This window comes from Triplophysa rosa, linkage group LG20 (assembly GCF_024868665.1).
Source record: "Triplophysa rosa linkage group LG20, Trosa_1v2, whole genome shotgun sequence".
Lineage (NCBI taxonomy): Eukaryota > Metazoa > Chordata > Actinopteri > Cypriniformes > Nemacheilidae > Triplophysa > Triplophysa rosa.
The window spans coordinates 577,867-597,791 of record NC_079909.1 but is presented as its reverse complement, the minus strand read 5'-3'; the positions used below and the strand labels follow the sequence as shown (position 1 = coordinate 597,791).

The 19,925-nt window shown below is 45.0% G+C and overlaps 1 protein-coding gene across 3 annotated transcripts in view; it reads left to right on the top strand.

The window, feature by feature from the left end:
* Window positions 1-7,397: 7,397 nt before the first annotated feature.
* itga7 (integrin, alpha 7) overlaps window positions 7,398-19,925 on the top strand; it is a 91,453-nt gene continuing 78,925 nt past the window's right edge. For all 3 annotated transcript variants that reach the window (XM_057361377.1, XM_057361375.1, XM_057361376.1), the window contains exons 1-3: window positions 7,398-7,735; window positions 11,993-12,114; window positions 12,366-12,445. In XM_057361377.1, the coding sequence (XP_057217360.1) occupies window positions 7,548-7,735; window positions 11,993-12,114; window positions 12,366-12,445 (390 nt within the window). In that variant the 5' untranslated portion in view covers window positions 7,398-7,547. The remainder of the gene's footprint in view (window positions 7,736-11,992; window positions 12,115-12,365; window positions 12,446-19,925) is intronic.

Here is a 19,925-nt window from a genome sequence, read left to right as displayed (position 1 = left end):
TGCCGCTAGACTTTTAACTGGTACCAGGAAAAGGGAGCATATAACACCGATTCTAATCTCCCTTCACTGGCTGCCGGTGAAATATAGAATTCACCTGAAATTGCTGATTATTGTTTACAAAGCACTTCATAATCTAGCCCCGCCTTATTTAACACCTCTCCTACATGTACATAAACCAACACAATCCCTCAGATCACTCAACCAGATGATCCTGGACATTCCTAGCTCCAGATTAAAATTTTATGGTGATCGGGCATTTGCGGTTGCAGCCTCCAAGCTGTGGAATAACTTGCCCATCCATTTTAGGCTCGCCCCATCCACAGGCTTTTTTAAGAAACATGTGAAACGTCTTGGTTACGGATGTAACCTCAGTTCCCTGATGGAGGGAACGAGACGTTGTGTCGAGCCGACAGATGGGGTTCGTCCCTGAGAACCAATCACTTCCGACTTTTTAGAAAAGGCCAATGAAATTGGTGAATGAAATTTGCATGCCGGACTCCGCCCCCGGATATCCGGGTATAAAAGGGAGATGGCGTGCCTCATTCATTCACCTTAGTTCTGAGGAGCCTGAGACCTCTCACGACTGCTGCAGTGGGCAGCACGTGCTGTGGCAAGAAGGACACAACTCGTTCCCTCCATCAGGGAACTGAGGTTACATCCGTAACCGAGACGTTCCCTTTCTGTCCGTCTCTCGACGTCGTGTCGAGCCGACAGATGGGGTTCCTATGGAAAACGCCACAACACTGTGCCCTGTCACAATCTCTAGCGAAGCGACAGTGACTGGCCTGGGCGTGTCAGCCGTGAGCGCTACCGCGAAATTGTAACCTACCAGTGTGTAGGTACGGGGTCCTAGAGCTTTTCTTGAAAGGTGGGAAGGCCCCTGCCTTCGGTCCTCACAGGCGGGGAGGACCTTGTTTCTCTAGCAGCGAGAAGCCGCCTGGTACCGTAAGGCCACTGGGTAAGCGCTACATCCTCAAGCGGGGGATGCGCTACAGAGACCACTTGTGCGGACTGAAGGAGTTAACCGCGAGGTGGAGGTCCACCTAGGGAAGGTCATGGGTTACCAAGGTGAGAACCAATCATGAGGATACATCAGACGGAACCGCCCTGCTGGGGGGTTAAAAAAACCGGTAGCACTAGGTCCGGTTAGAGCTATGTTGTGGATAACTCAGTTGGTACCCGGCCTAAGGGGCAGGGCTGCTCTGCCCAGCCCGCCCACAGGAGGTGCTTGCTTAGTGATGGATGGAGTGCCTGTTCTTCACCCAGTGGGGGAAGAAGGGAGGCTAATTTAGTATGCTGACCCCCTTAGGAGAAAGGGGGGAAGGTACTGTCATAGGCGTACACCCTACCGACCGCCAGTCTTGCCTGATGCCTGCAAGACTCGAGCTGATACCGGTTTTACGCGTAGGCTGTAGGACCTCGCGAAGGTGATGGGTGTAGCCCAACCCGCAGCTCTGCAGATGTCTACCAGAGAGGTGCCTCGAGCCAGTGCCCATGAGGAGGCTGTACTCCGTGTGGAGAGAGCTCTCACCTAGTGGGCGCGGGCGTTTTTAGGACAGGTACGCCGAAGTGATGGCATCCATGATCCAGTGCGCCAATCTCTGTTTGAGACAGCCCTCCCTGCTGATCTCCAAAACAGACAAAGAGCTACTCAGAGCTCCTGTGGCTCTGCGTGCGGTCCAAGCAGAGGCGCAATGCGCATACTGGACACAACACGGATGGGGTTGGGTCTTCCTCCCCAGTGGGGAGCGCCTGTAAGTTCACCACCTGGTGTAGGGGGAGTGGTGGGAACTTTGGGCACGTAGCCAGGCCGGGGTCTCAGGATAGCGTGAGAATCACTGGGCCCGGGGTCTAGGCAATCTGTGGACACAGAGAATGCTTTTAGGTCCGCTACCCTCTTGAGCGCCATCCGGAGAGCCGTCTTCATCATGAGGTGAGAAAGAGCGGCATCTCCAAGGGGCTCCAGGACCCCATCAAGGTTGCAAGAGGGTACAGAGCGCGGGTGAGGCAGTGCCTTCCCGCACCCCTAGGAACCAATTGATCAGGTTGTGCTGTCCTAGAGACTTACCAGCAACTGGGTCATGATGAGCGGCAATAGCGGCTACATACACGTTCAGTGTGGAAGGGGAGAGATTACTCTCGAGTCTCTGGAAGGACAGCACGTTCCCAGTCGAGCAACTCTGCAGGTCTTCTCTTCGAGAAGAGCACCAGGATGAGAAGAGGCACCACTTACAGGCGTATAGCCGCCTAGTGGCCAGGGCCCTAGCCTGAGTGATGGTCTTAACCGCCGCAGGGGGTAGGCCACTCAGCATCTCCTCATCTCATCCAGGGGCCAGACATGAAGGTTCCAGATGTCTGGCCTGGGATGCCATAACGTGCCCTTCCCATGGGAAAGCAGGTCCTTCGTTAGGGAAATCGGCCGGGGGGAGCTGTCGTCAAGAGCATTCGCTCCGAGAACCAAGTCTGGTTGGGCCAGTATGGCGCAACTAGTACACTTGATACTCCTCTTCCCTGACCTTGCACAGAGTCTGTGCAATGAGGCTCACTGGGGGGAAGGCGTACTTCCACTTGTCCCACGGCTAGCTGTGCACTAGAGCATCCTTGCCGAGGGGGGCCTCAGACGGGAGTACCCTAGCAGGCAATGGGTGGTGTCCAGGGAGGCGAACAGGTCTACCTGAGCCCCCCCGAACTGTACCCAATGAGCTGGACTGCGCAGGGGTGGAGTCACCACTCTCCGCGAGGCGTCAACTGACGAGAGAGCGCATCGGCTGTCTGGTTCAGGTCGCCTGGGATATGTGTGGCTCGCAGGGATCTGCTCACCTGCGGACTCCACAGGAGGAGGCGTCGGGCGAGTCGTATTAGCTGCCGTGAGCGAACGCCACCCTGGCGGTTGATATACGCTATGGCAGTTGTGCTGTCCACCGGACCAGCACGTGCTTGGCCTGCATGAGAGGTTGTAGCCCCTTCAGTGCAAGTAGCACATCCAACAACTCTAGGCAGTTGATATGCCTGCACTGCGTGCCCGTTGCACACGGCACCCCAACCCTACAGGGAGGCGTCTGTCGTCACCACGACGCGCCTCGTGACCTGCCCGAGAGGGACCCCCGCCCGTAGGAAGGTCATTGAAGACCAAGGGGTTAGGGTGCGATGGCAGAGAGGCGTAATCACCATCCGCCTGCTGCCTGTGTGCCACGCTCTCCAGGGAACTCGACTCTGTAGCCAGTGTTGGAGCGGTCTCATGTGCATCAACCCGAGGGGTATCACCACCGCCGAGGATTCCATGTGCCCAGGAGCCTCTGAATTTGTTTCAGGGGGACCGCTGACTGCTTGAAATATTCCAGGCAGTTCAACACTGACTGAGCGCTTTCTGTAGTCAGTCGCGCTGTAATGGAAACCGAGTTGAGTTCCATACCAAGAAAGAGGATGCTCTGCACAGGGGAGAGCTTGCTCTTTTCTCAGTTGACCTGTGGTCCCAATCGATCTAGGTGCCGAAACACTAGGTCCCTGTGTGTACATAACAGATCTCGCGAGTGTGTCAAAAGAGCCAGTCGTCGAGATAGTTTAGTACCCGCACACCTCTCTCCCTGAGGGGAGTGAGGGCGGCTTCCACGATCTTCGTGAAGACTCGTGGGGACAGGGACAGACCGAAAGGGAGGACTCTGTACTGATATGCCCGACCCTCGAAAGCGAACCGTAGGAACGGGCGATGACGAGGGAGAATCAAGACATGAAAGTAAGGGTACTTCAGGTCGATTGCCATGAACCAATCTTGACATCTGGTAGATGCCAGGATGCTCTTCTGCGTGAATCCTGAATCCAGCATCCTCAACGGCAGCTTGAGTAGGTGCCTGTTCAGGGTACGCAGATCTAGCAACCCCCTTTTTGGGGACGATGAAGTACGGGCTGTAAAGCCCGTTGAACATCTCGGCTAGAGGGACGAGCACGGTCGCTTCCTCTCCAGAGGGGTGGCGACCTCGGCCCAAAGCACGGGAGCATCCTTGCCTCTGACTGAGGTTTGGGAGGATGCCCCGAAACTTGGGCGGGTGTCTGGGGATTTGGACCGCGTAGCCGAGACGGATCGTATCCCATAGTCACCGTGACGGTTTGGGAAGTCTTGTCAGGCTCCCAGGGACCGATCCAGGGAGGCTAGGGGTATGTTTTGCTTCATTGACCTCCCGGGGGGTGGTTCGATGGCTGGCAGTGCAGATCCCTCGCCGTATAATACCCAGACGATGAAGTAGCACAACGCACCGTCGATTGAGAGTGCATAAGCTGCTGATTATCCTAGACATTGGGTCTCGGCGTGACGCAACGTCAAGTTGCCGAACACCGTCGTGTAGAGAGTGAGAGCGGCTGTGATAGACACCCAGAGAGAGAGAACACTCTTAGAAGTGGGCTGTTGGGACGGGGCAGGAACCATCCCGGATCGACCAACCAGCGATGGAATGGCTGGCGATGGAATGGTCGCCTTTTCTTGGGTGGTGATGGAATTGCCTTGGATGGAGCTGGGATGGTCAGTCAGTCCGCAGGCTCTCGCAGGAGGATGGCACGGGTTTTTCCGATGTAGCTGGCGTAATCTCTAGTTGTGGATGGGCATATGACGTTCATCTGGGCCTGGCGGAATCTCTCCCTACCTCGGGATGGGCATCCCAAGGCAAGGGCAGAAAGAGAATAATTAGCGTAGCTGCTGTTCTTTAGCTATGTATTAGTGAATGCTTGGCTGAAAAGATGTGTCTTTAATCTAGATTTAAATTGGGAGAGTGTGTCTGACCCTCGAATAGTATCGGGGAGGCTATTCCAGAGTTTAGGTAATACGTATGAGAAAGCTCTACCCCCTTTGGTGGATTTAGTTATTCTAGGTGTTATCAGAAGTCTGGAGTTTTGAGATCTTAGAGAGCGTGATGGGTTGTAGTGTGGTAGAAGCTCTGTTATGTAGGTAGGGGCTAAACCGTTTAAGGCTTTATAAGTAATTAAAAGAACTTTAAAGTCAATACGATACTTAATGGGTAGCCAGTGAAGCGTTGATAACATTGGGGTTATGTGATCGTATTTTCTGGACCTGGTTAGAACTCTGGCAGCTGCATTCTGAACTATCTGTAGTTTGTTTATTGATGATGCAGGTCAACCACTAAGTAGTGCATTACAGTAGTCAAGTCTTGAGGTCACAAATGCATGAATAAGCTTCTCTGCGTCAGCCACACATAAAATATTTCGCAATTTGGCAACATTTCTAAGGTGGAAGAAGGCTGTTTTTGTGACATTTGAGATGTGATTTTTAAATGACAGGTTGCTGTCTAATATAACGCCGAGGTCTTTAACTGTATTTGTTGGAGTAACAGTGCAGCCTTCAATTTGCAGGTTATGATCCGAAATATTCTGCTCACGTGTCTTTGGTCCGATAAGTAATATTTCTGTTTTATTAGAATTTAAAAGAAGTAAATTACATGTCATCCAATGCTTTATATCGTCGATGCACTGCCAATTTGGATAGCTGGAACGTATCATCTGGTCTTGATGAGATATATAGTTGAGTATCATCTGCATAACAGTGGAAGCTAATTCCATGTTTTCTAATAATGTTTCCAAGGGGCAGCATGTACCTGAGGTAATCCATAATTTACTTCCCACTTCCGGGAAAACACGGCACTGGGGGCGAGTGTGGCTTGGAGCCGCTCTCAAACCCGAGGTACCATGTATCCAGCCGCGAGCGTTGGGAGAGGCAGTGCGGTGCACTGCAACCCAATGCCGGCGGCCCGGGAAAGCATGGCTGACATTTCGACATCCGCTTCTTCCTGGGCTCGACCCCCCGAGGGAGGGAGCCCGAGGAATCGTCGGAGTCCGATGCCAGTAAGTCACCCTCTGATGCTGCAACGGACATCTCATCATCACGCACCGTTTCCGAATACGTGGTTGAGGAACAAGACGGTGGGACCGTCTCATGGGGAACGGTCAGACGAGCGAGACGAGGTGCGAACGGTCCGCGAGCCAGTGGCTGACGGATTAGCGCTCACAGTAATCCTCATGTCACCCTCGCTGCTCACCGTAGCGGGCGTAGTCCTGCCGTCGCGGAACGGGAAGCAGACGAGGTGGTGGCTGAGTCCCGTGGGAACACAGCCACCCATGACGCAACGTCTGAATCGTCAACTGCCCGCAGTGCAGGCAGAACTTATCCACAAGGGCTGCCCCAGCGTACTGGAAGCAGACCTCATGTCCGTCCCCCTCCGCGATGAGTGTGTTGCACCCACGAGAACAGCGGGACATGCCACGCTGGAGAAATTTGCTCTTTTAGAGAAAAAACTTGAACACTTCTGGAACCGCCGAGATGCCCAGGGGAAGTCGCCGCAGGAAGGGACAGTCCGCTGCACCACGTTATAGAACCGGCAGTCTTATAGTTGCTATTTGTAGCGAAGTCTGTTGATCATGAGTGAAGGCTCCGAAGAACAAAAGGTGAATGAATGAGGCACGCCATCTCCCTTTTATACCCGGATATCCGGGGGCGGAGTCCGGCATGCAAATTTCATTCGCCAATTTCATTGGCCTTTTCTAAGTCGGAAGTGATTGGTTCTCAGGGACGAACCCCATCTGTCGGCTCGACACAACGTCGAGAGACCGACAGAAAGGGAACACAATTTATACTGAAACTAAATATTTAAAAACAGACCTTTTCACAAAATTTAAGAGGACGAAATCCAAATTAAATAAGTTGAAATAAGTCAAAAGTTTGAAATATTAGTCAAACTATAATAGTTTATTAGAACTCTGTAAAGCTTAAGATTTTACTATCAGACGCAGAGTAAATGGACAATAATAATCATCTGTTCATCTCACTAGTAAACGAATGCAAGTTATTTTTGTGCTGGGATTCTAAAAATAAAGTGTAAAGATGTTGACTGACAGATGCAGAAGGCCAGAGAGGAAGAGATAAGATTCCATTAAAAAACAGCTGTGGCCAAATATCACAACAAAGACGACACCAAAGCATGTTTAGAACGCTCCTCGCATTATTTCACTCGTCCTGTTTCACACACAAAACTATCACATGACTTCAGAAGAACATTTCCTACTGCGAGTTATAGATCAGAGAAACATTCTGTCCTCCATCGTTGTGCTCCATTAAAGAAAGAAACATGGAGTAACAAATCCTTTCATCTTTGGGGGAATTATTTCTTGAATTATATGTTGATAGTTATGAAGAATAACTCAAGACAGAAACAGAGGTTTGAAACTTTATAGATGTGATGTTTGTTTGTCTATGTTTAGTCAGATTTCCGGTCATCCTGATCAATGTGGCATGGATCGTTGAGTGATGATGTCAGCTGAGGGAGGGGGGGTGTGCTCTATTCACGGCTCCTCGTGTGTGTGTGTGTGGGGGGGGGGGGGGGGGGATCANGGTGTTGGTGTGGCCGTGCACTTGTGCAGTCATTCTCGACACACACTCTCAGGACGGGAGCGACAGAGCAGACCAGAGACACAGAATAAAGCCTGATCATTATCAGCAGCAGTGTTATGTGTAGATAATCCTTGTGCGTGTGTGTGTTGGGTTTGACATGTCTCTGTGGCACACACACCAGCGGTGTGCGTCTGCACTTGTCCTGATCCTGCTGTCTCTCTTCTGTCACATCTCAGCGTTTAATCTGGACACCACGTCCATCCTCATCAAAGACGGAGAACCGGGAAGTTTCTTTGGCTTTTCATTGGCTTTACACCAGCAGCTTACACCTGAACCTCACAGCTGGTGAGTCACAATACACACAAACACACACAATGAATCACAAATAACATCACAACATTTGAAGGCTGTTCTTATTCTAAAGGAAGTTTTGTGTCATCAATGTGTATTGATGTGAAATAATGAATCTGTTTATGTGTTGGATGAGTATCACAGAGTGAAACAGCAGATTTAAGACAGTCGCTCAGTACCTTAAAGGTGCATGTACTTATACAGTATAGGTTACAGAATTTACACACTAATGTTACACACGTGAATGAATAATGCTTTCTATAACTGGGCAAAAGATCCTTAATTTACAGTTACAATTCTGTCATCATTCATTCCCTCTCATGTGTTTGTAAATCTGTATGTGAGTCTTTCTTCAGTGAAACACAGATATTTTGAGAAATATCTCAGTGGTTTTGTGTTCATATAATGGAAGTCAAAGGGGTTAAATGTTGTTTGATGATCAACATTCTTCTAAATATCTTCTTTTGTGTTCTACAGAAGAAAGTCATATTTTTGAGGTGAAATATTCTTTAGGATGGTCCAGTAATTCATACATAGAATTTCTACACATTCCTATCACTACACAGAAATAAATCTCTAGGTAAAACAATTGTTTGGTTCATGTAAATCAGTGTCTGTTTGTGTGTGTGTCACAGTGTCTATCAGAGCTGTAAATGTACTGGTGTACTACACTCACTTATACTGGTGCCAGTCTGTCGACAACATCTAAAATCAGCTGTGTGTGCGTGTGTGTGTGTGTGTGTGTGTGTGTGTGTGTGCGTGCGTGCGTGCGTGTGTGTGTGTGTGTGTGTGTGTGTGTGCGTGCGTGTGTGTCAGTGAGCTATACAGTTTCAAGATGCCTTTATAGCAACACACTGTTCAAAGAGATTTTAGTGCCTGACAGCTAGTGGTTCAGACCCAGAGAAGAGATGTGACGCCGATACTGTCACACATTCAACACTATTCTCATGCTAAACGTGAAGTATAAAGATTACAGAAGTTAACCAGCAGAAGTTTTTAAAGAGTTCTTATTAGTCCTGAGATCTGTGGGTCTTAAGGTAAAACTACAGTAGTTGTGATGAATCTCATGACTCATGGGTTTCTCAGGCTTTGTGTAAATGTGTCAGATTACAAAGTTTAAAGCCTCAAGTCTTGTGTTTGATAAAGACGCCATTCCACAGTCTGTTACTCAGAAAGCATTGAAACATTAAACTACTACTGAACACTGTGATGTCTGACACACACACAGTGAGGTCACATCCTCCTTATGTTTGTGTGAAGAGATTTATATATGTATAATGAAGTCATGTGCTGCATCTAAAAGTGTACATCGTTCACTGTACAACACATCATTCTTTATTCTTGGGCTGGTTAGGTTAGTGCTTGCTCAGCCCCTGCGAAAGGATGACATATGGTAGCAGACGTGGTCTAATGGTCTGAGAGTCGGCCGTGTAACCCAAAGGTTGCAGGTTCAATTCCGATGCTGTCAGGAAACGACTGAGGTGCCCGTGAGCAATGCACAAGGTTTGGTTGGAGTTGTTGCGGTTGGGTTACTTTATTTGTACCTTTAGCTAGATTTGGTTTGCAGTGTATGAGTTCAAATATCCTTACACTCCAGCTCCAGCTTTCCAGCATTACTAAAACCGCTTGGACTAAAATAATTACAGCGTTACAGTGTTGCTAAGACCTGTTTAACTAAGTGATGCTGCCAGCAGGTCTTACAGTAGCAACAGTGTAACGCCTTTTTATTTGTATTTTTATACTGAAATGTTTTATTTGTTTGTTCAACACTGCGGAACTATGGACCTACGCACAAATGGGAAGAGTTGAAAGTAACTGCACAAAGGATGAGAGTTGTCCTTTAAGAATGAGTTAGTCATCCGCTGATCACTGTAGGTTAAGCTATGACACTCGCCAGTCTTTCATTCTAGCTTCAGTACTATTCCTATATGTAAACATAGCTTTGTGTACTGTGCTTATTGTTGACATTAAGGCTAAATGTTGAACACTCACTCATTTTAAGTTCTGAATTAAAGCTTGTGCTGATATAAATAAAAGTACCACGATGGAGCGAGAAAAATGACTTCTAAAAACACACTCATACTGTAGCTGCAGACAAAATCACACAATCCTCTTTTTTGAACACATGCAGTAAATGTGTAGCTTAATGAAGTATTGAAGTGAAGGAGCAGAAGGAGGACACGCTTATTGTTCCTCATGTAGATACTGCTCACATTGAGCCTTTGTCATGCTAATGATTTCCCAGAGTTTTTCCAGCGCTTGAGCCGTGTCCAGGCGCCATAATACAAAACCAAGAGCATGACTGGCTCCATCACACTCTGTCTTCAAAACATCTTACCCCCCAAAACAACATTCTTCAGAGCACAAAAAGGAAGATATTTTGAAGACTGTTAATATCCAAACAACAATGAACCCCATTGACTTCCATTATATGAAAACAAGACCGCTGAGCCATTCCTCAAAGTTCCACTGATGAAAGTTTTCATTTCCATTCAGTAATACTAACCTTGTTATATATAGAGTGGCTACCAAATATATTTAAGATTTCTGTTACATTTAAAATGTGTTTACATTTTACACATTTAATTGCATTAGATTTTGTGTTATTGACTTTGAAGCTTTATGATCTTCACATGAAAGAATTGATCGTTCAATTAAATAAAATAGATGTTGATTTTTAATGATGTGGTTTAACCTCCTAAGACCCAAGCTTTGGTTTGCCTTGCATTTTAGATTTCTTCTAGCTATTTGGGGTTAGGAGGAACCAATAAATATAATAACCAAATATTATATTTGAACATGAAGCACTTTTTGAAAAAAAACGATGTCCACACATGTGGACAATCGGTCTGTATCCACAGAAAACAGTCAAGACACGATTGTGTAATAAAGTACAAAGCTATTTTATTAACAGCCTGAGTACACTGGGGGAAGTGTGGGGATGCTGTGGGTACACTGGGGAAGTGTGGGCTGTGTGTGGGCATGCTGTGGGTACAATGGGGGAAGTGTGGGAATGCTGTGGGTACACTGTGGGTGCACTGTGGGAATGCTGAGGGTACACTGGGGGAAGTGTGGGAACGCTGTGGGCACACTGGGGGAAGTGTGGGAATGCTATGGGTACACTAGGAGAAGTGTGGGCATGCTGTAGGTACACTGAGGGAAGTGTGGGCTAGGTGTGGGTACACTGGGGCAAGTGTAGGCTATGTGGGCATGCTGTGGGTACACTGGAGTAAGCGTGCCATACACTGGGGTAAGTGTGGGTACACTGGGGGAAGTGTGGGCATGATGTGGGTACACTGGGGGAAGTGTGGGCCATGTGTGGGCATGATGTGGGTACACTGGGGGAAGTGTGGGCATGATGTGGGTACACTGGAGGAAGTTTGGGCTGGGTGTGGGTACACTGGGGGCAGTGTGGGTTGTGTGTGCACATGCTGTGGGTACACTTGGGTAAGTGTGGGAATGCTGTGGGTACACTGGGGGGAAGTGTGGGAATGCTGTGGGTACACCGGGGGAAATATGGGCACCCCGGGGTAAGTGTGGGCTGGGTGTGGGTACACTTGGTAAAGTGTGGGCAAAGTGTGGGCTTGGCCCCATGGTACTACTTGCAGTCGTTGTGTAAATTGATGTTTTCAAACAAATTCTTCCCAAACTACGTTTTCACAGTTATTTAAAAACATTAATTATTTCATAATTTTTTTATACATTTTTACATTTTCAACTTAGCAAAGTCCCATTGTCCACATGTGTGGACATCAAGTTTAGAGGCATAGTACATATTTACTGTTGCAAAAATGTGTCAAATTTGCATGTCATATTAATCATACAACACTACATTTTTTACCTTTTGGACGTTTTGGCCTGACATAGCTGCCTTTATTTTTAAGATGTGTTCGCCGCCATCTTGACATTTTTATGTAAAGTGTTTTTCTCTTCTGACACCACCAGATGGCAGTGTAAAGGTCCATGTTTGTGAATAACAGGTTCCAGTTACATAGAATTAAGTATTATCGCGCACACAACCAAAAATGTGATGTCCACACATGTGGACGCCAGGTCGTAGGAGGTTAATTATGAGACACAGCAATAACCAATAAGATATGATGATGCATCTAGTGTTTTATTAACCTTAAATCTCAAGTGTCATGTTCAGAATGCACTAATAAAGTCCCTTAACTGTACAAATCTAAATGTTTTGATCATGTGGATAGTGTGGTGACACTGAACCTTGTTTGTGTGTGTGTTTCTCTTCAGGATATTAGTGGGAGCGCCCCAGGCGAGAGGTAAAGGAACTTTGGAGAGCAGTCGTCCTGGTGCCCTGTATCGCTGTCCTGTCACACCTGAGCAGTGTGAACGAGTGGACATTGACGGAAATGGTGAGATTCTGGTCATTCTGTCTGGAAGGAATTAAAGATGATTTACTCACACTCAGATGTATGTGACTCAGCTGAACGCAAACAAAAAATATCAGAGCTGTAGATTCATACAATGCAAGGCTAGACACCCCAAAGCACACAGCAATCATTAAAGAGTTAATGATGAGACGACTTTAATTTCTGCAACCATCTGCACGAAGGATGAATTCATCAATTTTCACAGAACATAATGACAGATTTCTTGTTTTAAGTGAGTCTGGAGCGAGAGAGCAAACATAACCAGTGGTTGGGTGTCACTGTCAAAAGCCAGGGGATTGGTGGAAAAGTGGTGGTAAGTGTCTTGATTTACTGTATGTCAATATATTCATGTGAATACTGAAATGTAACTCTAAATAAATATGTGAAACGACATTGTCAGGCATGACGCCGTACTGAATTAAAACTGTAGACTTTGTGTGATTTGTTGATTTTTAAGCCTTATCTAATATAAAGTATATAAGGTTATTGCAATGCTGGAATTGAGGGGGGGATCCAGGACCCGCTTGGCCTGATTTTGCCAAGTGGTTGATGTCCTCAGGGCAACATATTTTGTTGACCTAAGGACAACATTTTTATAAATAAAACCTAAACCCACACCAAAGCCCAACCCTAACCATAACTTACCCCTAAATTCAGAGGGAAATGATAAGTGAAAAACAATGGTCTAGCACCTAATCCTGGTTGTAAGATTCAGCTTAAAATAAACTGTTAACTTATTTCTGAAATCTGATTGGTTGTTTTAAATGTTGTCCCAGGGTCAACATGATGTTGTCCTAAGGACATCAACCACTTGGCAAAATTAGGATAGCCTCAAGGACCCCCATAACGCATTACGGAAACCCTATAAGTGTTAAAAATAGACTTGAGGAGTCCCCTCAGAAATGTTTATTTTAGAAAAATAAAACGACAAATCTGAAATTCCTGCAGATAAGACACGGTAAATATTGTGAACTAATTATTTACAATAATTAATAAATTTATTTTCAGGCAACTTGTCTTGTGTCTTTAAAAATGTAAGCTTGTAATGTGGTTTACTGCTTGCTTGTTGTTTGGTGCCTCTCTGGTAACTTGAGCACCAAAAAAAACGTCTGCTAACAAACTCACATGGACTTGATTTTTTGAAGGTAATTGTCTCTTTATTTGTACTGTATTTAACCATTCCATGTCACAATTTTGAATTTGAATATAAACAGGACACATTTAGCCTAACTCACTGGCACATTCATCAGCTGGAGTGCCCATGTGCTCCACCAGAGGGCAATCCCCTCTTGTTCATGGACAGTCTATAATTGAGCAATAAGCCCCAAGAAGCAGTGGGTGACAGTGCATTTGATACAGCTAAGGGCCGTTGTTAGGCCAATCAGAATCAAGGACTGGAACCAACCATTTTATGAAAGCTAATAAACTACTTTATAAGACAGAAAACTTAAATGTTTATTTAAAGGACCGATTGGATGAAAGCCATTTTTTTTCTGTGTTTAAGTGCAATAATTGGGTCCCCGGTGCATCTAGCAACCCAGAAAACGTGAAAAACAAGATCACAGTAACTTTGTTTTGGTAAGCCTTTCTCTGCAAGCATGTGAGAAATCGAGCCGTTCAGATTTCACTTCTGATGTGACGTAGACGCAGGCTCTTATTATAACATTACCGCCCCTTAAAGGCGGGCGTCCGATTTCTCTTAGCCGTTGTTGATGTTCAAATCACCAAAACAAACACACCCCTACCCCCATCTGTCGCTTTCGTCAGCGCTCGGCTCGGCTAATGTCCGTCCTGTGCACTGTACACCTTACTGCTGATTGGCTACAAGGTTGTTTTGGTACTCGGCCCGACTCAGTTGTCTAAAGGCGGGCATACACTGTGCGAGTTCGTTCCGAATTTGAGGGGAATTCTGAGTTGGACGACTCCTTTTTGAGTCGGGCCGAATCTATCCTTTCTCGTACGTCGTTTGTCGTCCAGTGTACAGCGGGATTCGAGAGCCGATTACCCTCTCCCGACCGGCAATCGGAAGGTCGGACGAATATCTGACATGTCAGAAATGTTGGTCGCCGCTCGTGAGTGTATCGCACTGTTGAAGCCGAGCTACGAACCTATTTTTCTAAATTCGTTATGTTTTCTCTCACTGCGCCTGCGCAAAAACCAAACCATGGCTTCGCGGTGTGTGAAGTGGACAGAAGTGATGGAGGCAAAACTCGTCGAATTATGGTAGCAAAATGTATGATGTATTTTTTGTAAGTAGGTAGGAGTATGTATCACTTTTTGTGATAGTCTGGGTAAAATACAAGATTGTATGTACTGTGAACAGATTATATTTAGCTTGAAGATCTTATGATGAGCCACAATCCATTCAAACGCATAATCTTTCTTCGACATAAAACGCAAAGAGTGAGGTCTGTTGCTTATCTCAAATTCGCTTTGCAAAATAGATAAACCACATTGGCCGCGTCTTCCAAGCCACCTGCGCATCCATATATGCCGGCGTCTCTCTTTTTTTAGGCGTTTCGACACACAGAACTGCGAGGATGGCCAAGGCAGCGCGTTTGTTCGTTGAAAGCATGTAGTAAACTGCCACACCAGGTGATCGGAGTTCCCACATGTGTATTTCACACGCACAGTGAGAGAGCAGCAAGTCGCAGAGCGAAAATCGGACCGCACAGTGAGAGCACATAAATCGCGAGCTTGATATTTACTCCGCATACGGTTTACTCGTACAGTGTGAGTTGGTATTTCACAAGAACTTCGCTGAAATCGCACAGTGTATGCCCGCCTTAATGGCAAGCTCACACTACGTGACTTTGGCTGGATTTTGCTGTCGTGGACAGATTTCCAAGGTCTGCGACAAAACCTTCAGATCGCGACCAAATCGTTGCTCATTTCGGTCGCCGAAGCGCGTTAAGTATAAGCAGGTGTGCAACGTGATCTGGACCTGTCTCGAGCTATCCCAGACGCTACGATAATTTCAAACCTGTTTCATATTATCGCCTAGAGATCTCGTTGTGTGCGCGATTGAACGACCACGTGGAACTAATCCAGCCAATCACAGTGCAGATGATGTAAACGGAGGAAAGATGATATTAAACGTATTTTCGCTGATGGTCGGGAACGCCTCTTCACCGAATGTTTTGTGGTGTGTGCACCTCGTCAGCGGTGTGTTGTGTAGTATGCGCGCAGCTATGACAAGACGACGACAGATGAGAAGGAACTTTGTTGTGTAGTGTAAGCGCCATAGTAATTCAAGTCGTCTCACAGTCCCGTAGTGTCAGCTCGGCTTAAAGTTTGTGGACGACATGTAGTCGCTGCACAGAGTCCTAACTTCGGAAGAGACAGGAGTGGATTTATTTTATTTTTAGTGGGAATCCCTCATAAAGCATAAGTAAAAACCTGCTTGTTTGCGCGATTCACTTCAAGCCGGAGTGCTTTATCAACCTGGGACAGTACAAGCAGGATTAGCTTCAAAGTTGTTCCTGAAGAGGGATCGAGACCGACTGAACGAGACAAAACTGCCGTAAGTCATATTTATCATCAGTCTGAATTGACGTACATGCACCGTATATATAGGAGGATAACGTTAGCATATGATAGCGAAGGGAGCTAAGTCACTCACGGGTTAAATAGAACATTCAAAGCCAGTGTCAAACTTACTCTATATTTATGTTATTTGGCAAATGGGCACTTGGAGTTTAGCTGTATGTATGTTAATACATTATGTGCGTTAATATGTTCAGCTACGGCAAGCTTTTGTTTTACTAATCAACCGGGCGAACACTTCGGTTAGTTTCGTTCTAAACGTCTCAAATCATTTGTCTTTAGGCTGAAAAATCTGTCACAGCATACTAGTTATGCTATCACATTGTGTGTAACGTTATAACTTGTCAGCGACAAGCGTTAAAATCCGTTAAAATTCCGGTAAGATCTGCATGTGCGCATTCCGTGGATTTTAGGCAAGCATACATGCACAACGTGAGCGCTGTTTGCTGTGATGCATTTTTTAGTCTCCGGACGAATGATTTGAGACGTTTAAAACGAAACTAACCGCAGAGGAGTTCAGGAAACATAATTTAGCTAAACCATTGCCATGGCAGTACTACACGTGTGTTGTGTTGACACGCCGGATGGAAGGGGGGTGCGCTGTAACTCATTATAATTTAAAGAGACATGCACCAAAACGGGTTGCTGTGAGCATAGCTGTTTTTGACGAGCCAAAAAGGGTTTTGTTTAAACAGACATTGTCTGTAACATATTTTTCTTAAAAACACTCATTTCACGAAGACCCTAATAACTCATATCAACTTGTTGAAAGTGCTCATTTAATGAGTCCTTTAAGGTATTATTTGGGGTAGTGTTGTCACGGTAACCAAATTTCAGTAGTCGGTACCAATACCAGTAAAATTCCACGGTTCTCGGTACCAATTTCGGTACCAAAGCAAAACACCAGTACATGCTAATTGAAACACAATTTTATTAATAAAGCTCATCGTTAATATAAATGTATAGAAAGCAATGCCATTTTGTATACATGAAGTATAAGTTAATTGTTGCTGAAACTGTTGTGTGCTCACTGGGGTCTTTCATGCTGATGAACATCCTCCTCAGTCTGCTGCTGTATAAGACAAATAGAATAAACTTCAGTAAGTCAACTGACTGAACAAACATGCATATGCAATATTAAAACAAACCTCAGTTTTTATACTGCATTTACACAAGATTACTTACATTAAGGTAACTGTATATTAAAATAATAAATGCAACAGATATATTTTTATTTAGTTTAATTGTGGCTTTTTAAACCTAATAGAGTTATTTATCCAAGACATACACATTGCTAGTCATACAGTTAGTATGCTAGTTTTCTAGCACATAGATTTCAGATAGGCCTATATAAAATAGGTAGTGTAAACCCCTTCCTGTCCTCCCATTTATTTGACCCCATTACAGTTATAAAAGCATTAAATGGTTAATAAGGACACTTGACTGGATTAGCATTGGCGCTAACAAATTATCACGCAAACAGGGACGTTTATTTTAACGTAACCTTTAACTTAACATATGCTACAATATTCATAATGCAAACGCGAATAGAATTTGAAACGTACCGCTTGAACTTGTTAACTTAAATCCGGATGCTTCCTCGTTTCACCACAAAACTCTGTTCGTTTTCTTCGTGATATGACTTTAATCTGAAGTATTTCTGTGCGCATCTCTTGTGGATCGGAGCAACGTTTATCCGCTCATCACGTCTTGTTGCGTCTATAAAAAGTTTCCGACTGACAACCTGTCAGACAGAGCATCAGTACCCGGTTGACCTGGTACGTCGGTGCTACCGGGTCTTATGAAAATTAGGTACCGACTTGGACCCGAAGTACCGGTACTTTTGACAACAAAATTGTATCCATTAGTATTCTTCTTCCTCCATGGTAATTTATAGCCGCTCATAGAACCATACATGGGAAAGTTATGAAATTTGGCATACTGATAGAGGACAGTCTGATACACCCCTGAACAAAATCATACGACCCAGAGAAACATTACAAGTATTCGCATTTCTCACTGGTGGAGCTTCAAAATGCCAAAACAAGAAACTGTAGCAAGAGACAAACAACAGAGAGTAGGCAATTTATTAAAATAACTTAATTTATACTCAAACAGGCTGTTCATGCACAAGCAAGGGCTCTCGCAACGTGCCATCGCTGCGGAGGTTGGACACAGTAAGACAGTCATTTCAAATTTCTTAAAAGATCCTGAGAGTTATGGGACAAAAAAGTCAAGTGGTTTTGAATTTCCAAAAGAATTTCACCTGCACTGAGCCGGAGGATCCGACGGGCTGTCCGTGAAGACACAGGGCGATCCTCAACCCAAATTAAGGCCTTTACTGATGCTGACTGCAGCCCAATAACCATAAGACGGCATCTGCGAGAGAAGGGCTTCAAGAACAAAAAATGTCTTCAAAAGCCACATCTCCTTCCACGCCACAAACTTTCCCCTTTGGAATTTGCAAGGGAGCACCAAACATGAGACATTCACAGGTGGAAAAAGTTTTATTCTCTGATGAGAAAAAATGTAATCTGGATGGTCCTGATGGCTTCCAACATTACTGGCATGACAAGGAGATCCCACTGGAGATGTTTTCTACGCGGCACAGCTCCATCATGATCTGGGGTCCTTTTTTGCTCAATGGGGAAAAAAGGAGCTTCAGGTTGTGCAGGGCCGTCAAACGGCGGCTTGCTATGTGGACATGTTGCAGTGGGCATCCCTCTTGACTGAGGGCCCTCGTCTGTGCGGTAATGACTGGGTCTTTCAACAGGACAACGCTGCAGTTCACAACGCCCGCCTGACAAAGGACTTCTTCCAGGAGTATAACGTCACCAACCTGCATGTTCCCCTGATCTAAATACCATTGAGAATGTTTGTGGATGGATGGCAAGGGATGTTTACAGAAACGGATGTCAGTTCCAGAATGTGGATGCCATTCGTGAAGTCATCTTCACCACACGGAGCAACGTTGACACCAGCCTCCTGGAAACAGTCGCATCAAGCATGCCGAAATGAGTGTTTGAAGTGATCAACAAGAACGGTGGGGCTATTCACTACTGAATCCATTTTTTACACTTTTAGTTCTGTTGTGGGGTTTTTTTGGGCTATGGTCTTAAACTTTTGATCAGCTGATGAACAGCCTGTTTGAGCCTTCTCTCTGTTTTTTGTCTCTTGCTGCTGTTTCTTGTTTTGGCATTTTGAAGCAGTACTTACAACCTGGTTACGATCCAACAGCGAGAAATGCAAATACTTGTAATGTTTCCCCCGGTCTTAAGATTTTGTTCAGGAGTGTACAGTATGTTACGATGGAAATTGGAGTCTCTAACTCAATCCCTCTAGCACCACCACCAGTTCAACATAGTATTTACATTTTGCTCATAACCTTTGAACTTTTGAAGTCCTAGAAACAAAGTTCCTCTGAATCCTTGTCTCATAACAATTTGAACATGTCAATTTACATCATAAATTATAACATGTTACATTTTTTTTTCAATTTGCATGAAATGTGGTTTTGACACAGCACCGTCTATTGGTCCAAAGATAGAAATGGCTGTTTTTGCTTAGAACCTCTAAAATCTTTCTTCTGAAATTTTGAAAGTGGTCTTTCGATTCCTTGAGTCATGCTGAATTGAACGTTCCTCAATCAGCCATTCTGGACCTCAGCCATTCTGAATTTTGTTGTAAATGCAGTATTTTACTAAACAATCATGTATCACTTCAAAACTGCATATAGTTATAGTTATAGTTCAAACTATAAATTACTTTCTTACTTAGTCTTTTTTCTTATTTTCCAGTAAAAATGTCAAGAAATTCTTAAATCAAGATTCATTTTCTTGATGAGCAAAATGCCCTAAGAAAATAAGCCTTGTTTTTAGTCAAAAAATATGAAATCTCAGTGAATTTGTGCTTAAAACAAGCAAAAAATCTGACAATGGGGTAAGAAAAATAACCTTGAATTAAGGTTTACCTTTTTCTTAGTCACCCAATTCAAGATTATTTTTCTTACCCCATTGGCAGATTTTTTTTGCTTGTTTTAAGCACAAATTCACTGAAATTTCATATTTTTTACTGAAAACGAGACTTATTTTCTTAGGTCAGTTTGCTCATTAAGAAAATGCATCTTGATTCAAGAAATCTTAGACATTTTTACTGGAAAACAAGAAAAAAAGACTAGGTAAGAAAGTCACTTTTTGCAGTGTAGGAGTCCAGGTCTCCCAAATCACAACCGCATGAATCACAATGCA